The sequence below is a fragment of the Sus scrofa genome, chromosome 5, assembly GCF_054392235.1.
Source record: "Sus scrofa isolate SSC_HxYL_T2T_F1_AM1 chromosome 5, Sscrofa_HxYL_maternal_Yorkshire_Landrace_v2.0, whole genome shotgun sequence".
Lineage (NCBI taxonomy): Eukaryota > Metazoa > Chordata > Mammalia > Artiodactyla > Suidae > Sus > Sus scrofa.
Window position 1 is genome coordinate 69,721,199 of NC_139387.1, and position 14,329 is coordinate 69,735,527.

Consider the following 14,329-nt stretch of genomic DNA (forward strand, 5'->3'; position numbering starts at 1 on the left):
TTGTCAACAAAGATGGCTGTAGGATTTTTCCCTGAGCAACTAGAAAGGTGGAATTGTCATACACTGAGATGAAGAAGACTACAGGAGGAGCCTGGGTAGGTAGGCACACTGACCGTTTGATTTGGGAAATAATTACTGTTGTGATGCCTACTAGAAATTCAAGTGGAGATGTTAAGCAGGCAGTTGGCTATTCGGAGACTTGAGTTCAGGAAAGAGATCTGGGCTATAGACATATTTGAAAAAACAAAAACAAAACAAAGGTCTTTAATGTCCTAAGAGAGGATAAGATCACCAAGGTATTGAGTGCAGGTAGAGAAGAGGTTTGAGGACTAAGCTTTGGTCACTCTGATTTTTAGCTATGCATGGGGGTGAGGAAGAACCAGAAAGACTGAGAGAACCAGGAGGAGGTTAGGGAGAGGAGCACCTTATCCTTGACACATGAGCAAAACCCAATAGAAATCAGCAGGACCCAGCTCCCTTGAAAGATTGTGTGGCTTCTCTGTAAATGAGGAATAAATCGTATCTGTAAAATATTGTCTTTCTAATATTCACCTTTTTTTTTTTTCCCTTCTCCTTCCCAGATGTTGCTCGTAGGACAATGTGATTTAAAATCAGGATTTCCCTGAATCACTTTTGCACTTTAGGCGTCTGGGCTCTAGCCCATCGCCACACACCCCTCCTCCACCCACACAGCCCACCCCGGCAAACCCAAGGTTTCAGACGGCTTCCGAGGCATTCTAGCCTTATTCAAATTGCTTTCCTGGGCAAAGAATGTAGTAAGTCTGCCTTCCAGCTACCAGCCCCCTGCCCTTTGGTCCTTCTCTCCGGAGGCTCTTAGCCTGGATACAATGGGACACAGGTGGGGGGATGGGGGAATTTGTCTCAGGCTTTCAGGCAAAGACCCCCATCAGCAAAGAACAAAGATTCCCCTTACCCGCAGTTTATAGAGCTGGAGGCAAACCAAAGTATTTGGTGGCCTTGACTTCCCTCTTTTACCAAAAGACGCTGATTGAGAGCCAGCAAGTCTAGTTCCCCCTTGTTCGTTTTCTTTCTTTCTTTCTCTTTTTTCTTTTTCTTTTTCTTTTTCTTTTTCTTTTTCTTTTTCTTTCTTTCTTTCTTTCTTTCTTTCTCTCTTCCTTCCTTCCTTCCTTCCTTCCTTCCTTCCTTCCTTCCTTCCTTCCTTTCTTTCTTTCTTTCTTTCTTTCTTTCTTTCTTTCTTTCTTTCTTTCTTTCTTTCTCTTTCCTTCCTTCCTTCCTTCCTTCCGTCCTTCCTTCCTTCCTTCTTTCTTTCTTTTCCTGTCTTTTTAGGGCTGCACCCGAAGCATATGGAGGTTCCAGGCTAGGGGTCCGATTGGAGCTATAGCTGCTGGCCAACACCACAGCCACAGCAACTTGGGATCCGAGAGCATCTGTGACCTACACCACAGCTCCTGGCAACGCCGGATCATTAACCCACTGAGTGAGGCCAGGGATTGAAACTGTGGTTCCCCTATTTTCTTTTATTTTCACTGTTTATTGAGATGTAATTGACACACAAGGTTGTTCAAGGCATACGATGTAATAATTTGATAGAGGTATGCGATACAAAATGATTACCATGAGTCTAGTTAATATCCACCGCCTCACATTCCCATTTTTAAATTTATTTTTGCATTCCCTTTTTAAAAGATTCGAATCCTATTATTCTATTTCCAAGACAGACTATCTGTCTGAAGCACAATATTCTACCCACCCTCTCCTTAACGCCCCATTCCAAACTCTTTCCCCCTCCAGAATGATGGTCTAAGAAGACAAAGAAGAGTTTACATAGAAAAAATAAATCTAAAAAAAAAAGAAAAAAAAATGGTTACATAGCATTTCATCCCCTTATTTGGACCCGACATCATGCCTATGCTTGCAAGTTAGCATCTTTGTATTGTCAACACATATCAGCTTTCCTGGGAGCAAAACCAGCAGGTGGAGACCCACACAGCAGAGTGCATGGAAGGACCAGTCAGGAACTGCATCCTACACAAAAAATATATAACGGCAATCTGCTAAGGGTTTACTTCTAGGAATGGGAGACTGGAAAAGGAGACGAAATCTCAGAATTCTTGAATCTGGAATTTGGGAATGGAGAAAATTGAAAACTGTAGATGTTATCTTATCCATAAATATGTTAGTGCTCAAGTCCAATATTAAAAGTTATGCCTTTGGAAGAGAAATTAAAAAAAAAAAAAAGTGAGGATGGAGTGGAGTTTGACAGGAGTGCCTGGACAGAGAAGGAAAAACCAATTAAATAAAGAGCCAGAGAGGAGTTCCTGTCGTGCCTCAGTGGTTAACGAACCCTACTAGGAACCATGAGGTTTCAGGTTCGATCCCTGGCCTTGCTCAGTGGGTTAAGGATCTCGCATTGCTGTGAGCTGTGGTGTAGGCTGCAGACGTAGCTTGGATCCCGAGTTGCTGTAGCTCTGGTGTAGGCCAGTGGCTATATCTACGATTAGACCCCTAGCCTGGGAACCTCCATATGCCCTGGGAGTGGCCCTAGAAAAGACAAAAAAAAAAAAAAAAAGAAAAAGAAAAAGCCAGAGGGGGGAAAAGCAAAATGCAAGAGGAAGATGACCAGCTTGGGAAGGCGGGACAGAGGGACAGACAGAAGGGCCAACATCAGTTCTAAATTTTGAAACTGTCATATTTGCTTTGGCAGGTCCATTACAGGAATATCAATTGCCAAGAGAATGTTCTTTTTTCCCCCTCTTTTCTTTCTTTTTTTTTTTTTTTTTGAGTTTTTTTTTTTTTTTGCAGAACACATTCTAGTTTTTATTAGAAACCTCCAGCAAGGCAAGTTACCTTTAGTGCAATCTGTGATGTTATCCATATTAGAATCTAAAATGTTTTTGCATACAAAATGGAGTTATCAGTGACATTAGAAGAATGCATTAAAGACAAATTTCCTGGAAACAAAGTTGAAGGGTGTTTTGTTCTTGATGAACATAGAAAAGGCAGGTGACAGTACAAGCTGGCTCAGGACATCAGTCCATTGCCATATATTTTGCTCTTGAAAAATAACAGTTTAAAGAATTTTATTTTGTTTGTTTGGTTTTTTTTTTGTTTTTTTTTTTATCTTTTTGCTATTTCTTTGGGCCGCTTCCGCGGCATATGGAGGTTCCCAGGCTAGGGGTCCAATCGGAGCTGTAGCCACTGGCCTACGCCAGAGCCACAGCAACGCAGGATCCGAGCCGAGTCTGCAACCTACACACACCACAGCTCACGGCAACGCTGGATCATTAACCCACTGAGCAAGGGCAGGGACCAAACCCGCAACCTCATGGTTCCTAGTCGGATTCGTTAACCACTGCGCCAGGACGGGAACTCCTTAAAGAATTTTATTTTACACGCAAATGAATTTTGAATGTACTCAATTCATTAAACAAGGTCATTTGTCAGTGTGAGAATAATATAGTGGCACAAAAGGGAAATTTAAATTAGCATTTTATAATTGTATCATTGATAAAGAAATTAATGCTATATCTTGTTTTAAAGAATTTTTTTATATTACTCAATGATTTTATTACCTTTATAGCTGTACAATGATCATCACAACCCAGGTTTATAGCAGAGATTTTTTTAAATATAATGATTTATATTTTTTCCATTATAGCTGGTTTACAGTGTTCCGTTGATTTTCTCCTGTACAGCAACGTGACCCAGTTACCCATACATGTATACATTCTTTTTTCTCACATTATCATGCTCCATCACCATCACAAGTGACTAGACTGAGTTCCCAGTGTCTCCCTCTTTTCAATTGGGTTGGTTTATAGGTCAATAAATTTTCTTATTTTATATTGATTAATCTAATAACGTCCCAGGTCAAAGAAGGAGATGGTGCTCTCATTCTATCACGAACTGTTAGGTTTCATGTTTGATGGATTAAAATAAAAAGCAAACCAGGAGTTCCCAGCAGGGCTCAGCAGAAACAAATCTGACTAGCATCCATGAGGACACACGTTCCATCCCTGGCCTTGCTCAGTGGGTTAAAGATCCGGCATTGCAATGAGCTGTGATGGAGGTCCAAGCCTCTGTTCAGATCTGACATGGTTGTGGCTGTGGTGTAGGCCAGTGGCAACAGCTCTGACTGGACCCCTAGCCTGGGGACCTGTGGGTGCGGCCCTAAAAAGACCAAAAAAAAAAAGCACAACCAAAGGGTAATTTCAAAACTTAGAGGTAGGTCACAGGCATAGGATCATTGAAAGAATTTCTATTAACAGCTACCATTTGTAGCTCGCTGATGTGTCAGGTGTTATGAGTTTCTAGCACTTTATTCGCCCTGATTCTTACAACACAGAGAAGGAAGGTACTGTCATCTCTATTTATTTATTTTTGTCTTTTTGCCATTTCTTGGGCTGCTCCCTCTATGGAGGTTCCCCGTCTAGGGGTCTAATCAGAGCTGTAGCCACTAGCCTATGCCAGAACCACAACAACACGGGACCCAAGCCGAGTCTGCAACCTACACCACAGCTCATGGCAACGCTAGATCCTTAACCCACTGAGCAAGGCCAGGGATCGAACCTGCAACCTCATGGTTTCTAGTCGGATTAGTTAACCGCTGAGCCACGACGGAAACTCCTGTCATCTCTATTTATAAATAAGGAAACTGAGACATTAAAATGGCTGAGCCGAGCTGTTATCCAGTACTGTGTGTACAAAAGCGACTTAAAAATCCTCCAGAGTAATAATGGTTTATATGTAATGACTAACCGGACACCTAGGGTCCTATGTCTGCAAGTCCTTTCCTCTGGCTTTTGTCCTGCTGAAAAGACTTGCGTGTCTTTCTGAAAGCTAAAAACACGAGAAAGAAGTAAAGTGGGAGTTAAAAACAAGTATTATTTTTACCATCACCTGATGCGCCAACATTCAACATGTGTTTTATTGTTACCTTAGGGTGAATCAAAGAGAAAAATGGAGCTAACATGTTTCTGCAGAATAAGCCTGAACTGGAGACCCAAAGGAGTCTCAGGTCAAGAAATTCATTGTCCCAGCGGGAGTTTCAGTCACCGGAAATAGCCTCAGGAACTGGAGGTGCATCTTCCATTTGATCTGATTTTTTTTTTTTTTTAATTTTTAAAAAAATTTTTTGCATCTTTGATTTTAAAAAGTGGAAACACGGTGGACCTGCAAGTAGTTCACTGCGGGGTTTATTTTGTTTCCAGGTTCCATGGTCCCAGTTCCCCACCCAGTCTGGGTTACTCAGCAGCCCTCTCTTTGCATTACAATGGCCTTGGTGAGGCTGGCAGACGGGATTAACTGGGAATTCGCAAGGGTGTGTGTGGGCGTGGGGCTGCCAGGAGGGGCGGGCTTAAGTATGGTCGATCCTTCCTTATAAATCTAGAGCCTCCAAAATTTTTCTCATTTTGCTAGATTGGGGTGGTTAGCTCCTGTTCTCGTAAGGGTGACTCACTTCATCCCATTTTTTGATACTTTTAACACCTGGAGGAGATCTTCATGATTCTAAGCTCTTCTATCTAGACACTTAAGCCTGGACTTTTCCTACAATCCAGCTCTTTGGTGGTTTTTTTTTTTTTCCCCCTTCTTCAACTCAACATGAGTGTGGATCCAGCTTGTCCCCAAAGCCTGCTTTGCCCCGAAGCATCCATTTCCAGCGAATCTTCACCAATGCCTGAGGTTTATGGGCCTGAAGAAAATTATGCCTCCTTGCAGATGTCATCTGCTGAGACCCTCGACACCGAGACTGGTAAGAAAATCTTGAATCTTGACGATCTTGAAAAATTGAAAAGCTAAGCTGCTTCAGGGAAATAGAAAGAAGGAAAGGGGCCGAGGGTCGCCTGTTTCACCTTGAGCCCATCAGTATAGGCAGGTGTCCTTATCTATTAATCCTCTCGTCACCTCTTTTTCAACTGTAACTTGATAAGGTCATGCCCTTTCCCCTGTGTCCCAGGCATCGGGAACTGTGGACAGAGAGACGAGGGATTCTGCAGGCCACCTGAATTTTTTTTTTTTCCTTCCCTTTTAGGGCCGCACCCACGGCATATAGATGTTCCCAGGCTAGGGGTCAAATTGGAGTTCAGCTGCCGGCCTACACCACAGCCACAGCAATGCGGGATCCAAGCCGCATCTTGGACCTACACCACCGCTCACAGCAACACTGGATCCTTGACCGACTGAGTGAGGCCAGGGATCTAACCCGCATCCTCACGGATGCTAGTCAGATTCGTTTCCTTGGCACCACAATGAGAACTCCTGTATGGAGTATTTGAAGGCTGACTGCACAGGCACTGAGGAAAGGAAATGTGTTGTGATCGACTGACGTGTAAATCTTACATGGTATCACTAAGTCCAAGTCCTGACATCACGCTTGAGGCGGTGAGGGTCACCTTTTGGGTTTGTCTATTTCAGGCATGCCGGAAATGGCTTCGCTAATTTAATCGTGTGAAGCGCACCTTGTAGAAATGGTTTGTCTTTCTATTACAGTGGCAACTGGCACTCCCAACCTATGAGGGTATTAACTGGGCAGCTTGCGTTTGTGAGCACCTGTTATGGTCAAGTCGCCTAAACCCCAAGGAAGTGTTCACCCTGTTGCATGGTAGATGATTCCAGAAGATGGAATATGCTGACAGCCAAAGTGGCTCTTCAGAAGAGCTCAGATTTGAAATTAAGTTTGGCTTCAGGAGTTCCCGTCGTGGCGCAGTGGTTAACGAATCCGACTAGGAACCATGAGGTTGCGGGTTCGGTCCCTGCCCTTGCTCAGTGGGTTAACGATCTGGCGTTGCCGTGAGCTGTGGTGTAGGTTGCAGACGCGGCTCGGATCCCGCGTTGCTGTGGCTCTGGCGTAGGCCAGTGGCTACAGCTCTGATTGGACCCCTAGCCTGGGAACCTCCATATGCCGCAGGAGCGGCCCAAGAAATAGCAAAAAGACAAAAAGAAAAAAAAAAAGTTTGGCTTCAAAAATTTATACTCAAGTGCTCAGGCTTCTAACTGGTAACTGCGGGTGTGCAGGGTGCTCGGCATACTATAAAGGCAGGACTACCTCTTATTTTTTTCTTTTACATTTTTGGTCACCCTGTGACCTATGGAGTTTCTAGCCAGGGGTCAGGCTGGAGCTGCAGCTGCAGCAACGCCGGATCCTTTAACCCACTGTTCTGGCCTGGGAACAAACCTGTGCCCTGACCCTGCAGAGACACCACCAGTTCCGTGTGCCATAGTGGGAACTCCACTATCCCAGCACCACCTCTTTTGGAAATCAATTTGGCAGAAGTTGTTAGAAATAAAAAGGTAGGCGTTCTCTAGTGGCTCAGTGGGTTAAGGATGCATCGTTGTCACTGCTGCGGCTCGGGTTTGAACCCTGGTCCAGGCACTTCATATGCTGTAGGCTTAGCCCCCCCCAAAAAGGTAGTAATTACAAATAAAAAACATATGGGAGTTCCCTCACGTAGCTCAGCGGTTAACGAACCTGACTAGGATCCATGAGGGAGGGGGGTTTCGATCCCTGGCCTCGCTCAGTGGGTTAAGGGATCCGGCATTGCCTTAAGCTGTGGGGTAGGTCACAGATGCTGTTTGGATCCTCTGTTGCTGTGGCTGTGGCGTAGGCTGGCAGCCATAAAAGGCAAAAATAAACAAACCAAGGTATGGAGTTCCCGTTGTTCTGGCTCAGAAGGCTGAGAATCTGATATAGTGTCCCTTTGGCCTCACTCAGTGTGGCTTGAGGGTCTAGCATTGTCGCAAGCTGTGGCTGCGGTGTAGGCCAGCGGCTACAGCTCCCATTAAACCGCTAGCCTGGGAACCTCCGTATGCCATGGGTGTGGCCCCAAAAAGACAAAAAATAAATAAAAATAAGACGTGAGTCACTATATTGTACACCTGTAATTTATAGAGTATTATACAATTATACTTCAATAGAAAACAGAGTAACTTCCTTGGTGGTCTAGTGTTTGGGATTCGATTCTTTGACGAGGTTATGGCCCAGGTTCCATACCTTGTCTGGGAACTGGGATCCCACATCAGGCCGAGGTGTGCTGCGGGCAAAAAATAAATAGTAAGGACTTCCCGTCGTGGCTCAGTGGTTAACGAATCCGGCTAGGAACCACCAGGTTTCGGGTTCGATCCCTGGCCTTGCTCAGTGGGTTAAGGATCCGGCATTGCCGTGAACTGTGGTGTAGGTTGCAGACGAGGCTCAGATCCCGTGTTGCTGTGGCTCTGGTGTAGGCCAGTGGCTATAGCTCCGATTGGACCCCTAGCCTGGGAACCTCCATATGCTGCGGGAGCAGCCCAAGAAATGGCAAAAAGACAAAAAAAAAAGTAAAAGATTATGATTGGCTTGTCCCAAATGCCAAAGTAAAACGAACCCAAAAACTCCATGAAGGAGGAATGACTTTGGAAATGAGGTCACAAAGTTAATGAAGGTAAAGTCTGGATGGAAACAGGGCTGGTCAGAATTCATATTACCCTACCAGGCCTGGTATCAGAACTGGGCAGTATGCTCTTGATTTTATAGGGTCCCTGGAATCGGGATCATGTTTTAAAAATTCAGCGGGTGAAGACTGATGGAAAAAAGTTATGGGGGGAACACAGGAGGTGGGAGTCAAGTGATCATTGTGACCTTTGAGAACAGCCCCGGGTGTGGGCTCCTGAGCTTAGATGGGCAGGAGGAAGTGGTTTTGAGCCCCTCTCTGCTTTCCAGCGATGCATAATATCAGCCATGTCCATGGTTTGTCAAACAGCACTGCACAAAGGCGAGCAAGGTGTTCAGGGTCACTTTTAAGATTAAAATCAGTACTTAACTACCTAGCTCTGAGGTTGTGAGAACTCTAATATTAGTGCTTTGAACACAAGACATTTTTAATATTGGAAGTTTTAGAGAAAAGTGTCATTTTATTCCCAACAGTCTCTCCTCTTCCTTCCTCCATGGATCTGCTTATTCAGGACAGCCCTGATTCTTCCACAAGCCCCAGAGTAAAACCACTGCCCACATCTGCAGAGAAGAGCACAGAGAAGGAGGAAAAGGTCCCAGTCAAGAAGCAGAAGATCAGAACTGTGTTCTCGCAGACCCAGCTCTGTGTCCTCAACGACAGATTTCAGAGGCAGAAGTACCTCAGCCTCCAGCAGATGCAAGAACTTTCCAACATCCTGAACCTTAGCTACAAACAGGTTAGGGTTGTTTTGTTGTTGATGTAATAGGAAATAAAAATAAGGCCGATTTCTATGTTCTATGTGTGTGTGCACCCCGACAAATAACTTCATGTTTCATGTGAAAATGGAAACTTTTTTTTTTTTTTGCTTTTTAGGGCTGCAACTCTGGCATATGCAGGTTTCCAGGCTAGGGGTTTAACTGACGCTACAGCTGCCGGCCTACACCACAGCCACAAGCAACATCAGATCGGAGTTGTGTCTGCAACCTACACCACAGCTCACAGCAATGCCAGATCCTTAACCCACTGAGCGAGGCCAGGGATTGAACCCGCAGCCTCGTGGTTCCTTGTCGGGTTCATTTCCACTGCTCCATGATGGGAACTCCTGAAAATGGAATCTTTTTTTTTTTTTTTTTTTTTTGTCTTTGTTGTTGTTGTTGTTGTTGCTATTTCTTGGGCCGATCCCTCGGCATATGGAGGTTCCCAGGCTAGGGGTTGAATCGGAGCTGTAGCCACTGGCCTATGCCAGAGCCACAGCAATGCGGGATCCGAGCCGCGTCTGCAACCTACACCATAGCTCATGGCAACGCCGGATCGTTAACCCACTGAGCAAGGGCAGGGACCGAACCCGCAACCTCATGGTTCCTAGTCGGATTCGTTAACCACTGCGCCACGACGGGAACTCCTGAAAATGGAATCTTTAATGTGAAAATGGAATCAAATATTGTGTGAATGTGTTATAGTTTACTTAACCACTTTTCCTTGTTGCACAAACCAAAGTTGTGGAAACATCTTTATAATCTTTCTTAATCAAAGGACTATCTTCTGAATGAGGAGAGTCCCTAACCAACACGGGTTCTCATTAAAATTGCCCGTTTTGTTTTTCTCTGTGCATTTGGTTACTTAGTGAGGTTAATCATTTTTCATATTATTAGACCTTTTTTTTTTTTTTCTTTTTTTTTGTCTTTTTGTTATTTCTTGGGCCACTCCTGTGGCATATGGAGGCTCCCAGGTTAGGGGTCGAATCGGAGCTCTAGCCACCGGCCTATGCCAGAGCCACAGCAACGCGGGATCCGAGCCGCGTCTGCAACCTACACCACAGCTCACGGCAACGCCGGATCGTTAACCCACTGAGTAAGGGCTGGGACCGAACCCGCAACCTCATGGTTCCTAGTCGGATTCGTTAACCACTGCGCCACGACGGGATCTCCTAGCCATTTTATTCAATCACATGGTTTTCTTTTCTTTTTTTTTTTTTGGCCTTTTCTAGGGCTGCGATCCCGAGGCATATGGAGGTTCCCAGGCTAGGGGTCGAATCGGAGCTGTAGATACCAGCCTACGTCAGAGCCACAGCAACATGGGATCTGAGCTGCATCTGCGACCTACACCACAGCTCACAGCAATGCCGGATCCTTAACCTGCTGAGCAAGGCCAGGGATCAAACCCTCAACCTCATGGTTCCTAGTCGGATTCGTGACCCACTGCGCCACGACAGGAACTCCCAGATGGTTTTCTTACTGGTGCCATACTTAGAAAGTCCTTCCCTATTCCATGACCTTTCTTTTTTTCCCCCGGCTGCACTCAAGTCACGTGCAAGTTCCCAGGCCAGGGAGCAAACCTGTGCTGCTGCAGTGACAACGCTGATTCCTTATCCCACTGCCCCACAAGAGAACTCCCATGATCTTATTTTACACATACATATTCTTCTACTTCTGTGATCCTGTTTTCTGACTCATAGTTTATAAATCATCTAAAAATTTTAGTGCATTCTGTGTTGTAATATAATTTAATATTTTCTAAATAGTTGTCCCTGTGGTATGTTTCATAATTCCCGAATTAAAGTAACATTTTTATATTCAATGTAAATGTGCTTACTTGGAGTGGGGTTTCTTACTGCAAACAAAATAACGTGTTTTGTTGGGTTTTTTTGGCTTTTTAGGGCTGCACCTGCAGCATATGGGCTAGGGGTCGAATTGGACCTGCAGCTGCTGGCCTATGCCACAGCCACAGCAACATGGGTTCCGAGCCTCGTCTGCGACCTACATCACAGCTCATGGCAACGCCAGATCCTTAACCCACTGAGTAAGGCCAGGGATCGAACCCGCATCCTCATGGATACTAGTCTCGTTCCTTAACCACTGAGCCACAAAGGGAACTCCTAACTGGTTATTTCTGAGTCTGAGATAGTTGTAGCTGCCAGGGGGGAAAAAAAAGCCTAATATCTTTGATTTTTAGTACCCCTGTATTAGTATTTTATGTTTTTCTGTTACCTTTTCCTTACAGGTTAAAACCTGGTTCCAGAACCAGCGAATGAAATGTAAGAGGTGGCAGAAAAACCACTGGCCAAGGAATAGCAACAGTGTGATTCAGGTAACAGGAAACTTATTTTTCTGCTCTTTCCTAGCAAGGACTTTGTAGTTTTGTCCATTGCTGAAGCATGTAATCCCAACAAAAGACAGTTCTGAGTTTCCTTGTGCTTTTTCAGTTAATCCATCCTTCTCTTTCAAAGGGCTCAGCCAGTACAGAATACCCGGGCTTCTATTCCTATCACCAAGGATGCCTGGTGAACGCTTCTGGAAACCTGCCCGTGTGGGGTAATCAGAGCTGGAATAACCCATCATGGAGCAACCAGACCTGGAACAGCCAGTCTTGGAGCAACCAAACCTGGAACAGCCAGACCTGGTGCCCCCAAGCCTGGAATAACCAGACTTGGAATAGCCAGCTCAACAACTATGTTGAGGAATTCCTGCAGCCCCAGCTCCAGTTTCAGCAAAATTCTATCAGTGATTTGGAGGCCGTCTTGGAAACTGCTGGGGAAAATCATAATGTAATACAGCAGACTTCAAAGTACTGCGGTACCCAGCAGCAAATCATGGATTTATTCCCAAATTACTCCATGAACATACAGCCTGAAGATATGTGACGATCATTTTATTTTTTTAAAAAATTTTATTGGAATATAGTTGATTTACAATGTTGTGTCAATTTCTGCTGCACCGTAAAGTGACCCAGTCATACATATACACATTTTTTTTTTTTTTTTTTTTTTTAAGGCATATGTAGGCTCTCGGGCTAGGGGTTGATTCGGAGCAGCTACAGCTGCTGGCCTAGGCCACAATCACAGCAATGCAGGATCTGAGCTGCATCTGTGACCTACATCACAGCTTATGGCAACGCCGGATCCTTAACCTACTGAGAAAGGCCAGGGATTGAACCTGCGTCTTCATGGGTGCTAGTCAGATTCGTTTCTGCTGAGCCACAAAGGCGACTCCGGTATACATTCTTTTTCTCATATTCCATCATCCAGGGACTTAATATAGTTCTCTGTGCTCTACAGTGGGACCTCATTGTTTCTCCATTCTAAATGTAATAGTTTGCATCTACCAACCCTCAAATCCCTGTCTATCCCTCTTCGCCACCCCCCCCCCCCAGGCCTTGGCAGCCACAGGTCTGTTCTCTACATCTGTGCTTCTGTTTCTGCTTTGTAGATAGGTTCATTTTTGTCATATTTTAGATTCCACATGTAGGTGATATCAAATAGAATTTGTCATTCTCTTTCTGATTTCACTTAGTATAAGCATCTAGTTGCATCCGTGTCATTGGAAATGGCATTATTTGGGGTTTTTTTATGGCTGGGTAGTAATCCACTGTATGATGATTCTATTCAATCTGGGAAGTGATAGTATTTTCTAGAACTTTTGTTTAGGTTTGTTTCTCTGACTTGATAAAACCTGCTCTCATACCTTCTGTGCTAATTTGGAGGTGGGGCTGGGCAGGTATAATTGAAGTCTCATCAAAGAGGCTTGAGTAGCACTGGCTTCTTACATGGAGAACATGATAAAAGAAGCATCTGGCTATAGCGACTAGATAGAATACTATTTGCTGGATGTCTTTATGATTGAGAATCTAACCCTCAAAAACAGGAAGCAAAAATACCAAGATGTAAAATAAAAAGTACAAAGATGTGTGATGGATTATTCACGGTTTCTGGGAGGGAGAGGCTTCACTTGTTAAGGGAAAGGGTTTTTATTTTACCCTACCGTGTGCTTCACTGATTTCTTCTGCTCTGACCAACCCCTCATTTGTTCATCATCCTAGTATTTGTAGGAAGAAGTTGCGTATTTTGCCACACCATGCTCCTGCCAGTGTGACTGGTTCATTTATTAAATACAAATAAATACCTGTTTTTATCATTAGGTATGTCTACCCTGATCTCAGTGGATCAATGCATAAAAATTTTGGTGTTAGAGTTCCGTGGTGGCTCAGTGGGTTGAGAATCTAGTATGGCCACTGCTGTGTGGGGCTTTGATCCCTGACTTGGGAACATGGGCATGCGGTGGGTGTGGCCAAAAAAATTTTTGTCTTTAGCATAGTTTTTAATATGAGGGGGTAAAATGAACTGAAATGAAACTTGAACAAATTTCTTCCTTGTGTGTGTAACTGAAACAAGAAAATGTGGTTATTAGTGGTTAAAGAACAGTGCCACATCAGAAAGGTCTGGAGCAGAGAAGTGAGATTTTTGGGTTTGTAAGGAGGCTAAGTGAGGTGCAGCCAGAGGGAAAGGCGAATAATGGGTGGTAGAGGGAACTCGGAAGAGGGAAAAAGGACAAATTGAAATCTCAACCTTTAACTCACATAGGAAAGGTTCTGTGACTGCTCTTCTGTCAGAAGTATGTTAAAATAAGTCCATGGCATGCAGAAATTGAGACCAGAAATCGAACCAGGGCCACAGCAGTGATAAGGCCAGATCCTCAACCCTCTGAGCCACCAGGTAACTCCTAAAGAAGCTTCCCCTCCACCCCTGGCCACAGCAACACCAGATCCTTAACCTACCAAGCGAGGCCAGGATCAAATCCACTTCCTCTCAGACAACATAAATCCTTAACCCACTGAGCCAGGAATGCCTAAGCTTATTTTTACTTTTTTTTTTTTTGCTAAGCTTATTTTTAAATGCCAGATTTTATTTTTTTTATTTTATTTTTTTGTCTTTTTGCCATTTTTTGGGCCGCTCCCACGGCATATGGAGGTTCCCAGGCTAGGGGTTGAATTGGAGCTGTAGCCACCGGCCTATGCCAGAGCCACAACAACTCGGGATCCGAGCCGCGTCTGCAGCCTACACCACAGTTCACGGCAACGCCGGATCCTTAACCCACTGAGCAAGGCCAGGAATCGAACCCGCAACCTCATGGTTCCTAGTCAGATTC

General features: G+C 44.6%; 1 protein-coding gene across 1 annotated transcript; it reads left to right on the forward strand.

The window, feature by feature from the left end:
- The first annotated feature begins 4,402 nt into the window (after positions 1–4,402).
- Positions 4,403–13,088, forward strand: NANOG (Nanog homeobox). Its single transcript, XM_021092390.2, has 4 exons — positions 4,403–5,734; positions 8,882–9,144; positions 11,409–11,495; positions 11,635–13,088. Exons 1-4 carry the CDS (start codon positions 5,584–5,586, stop codon positions 12,046–12,048), a joined length of 915 nt encoding a protein of 304 aa, XP_020948049.1. The 5' UTR covers positions 4,403–5,583; the 3' UTR covers positions 12,049–13,088.
- Positions 13,089–14,329: the final 1,241 nt, after the last annotated feature.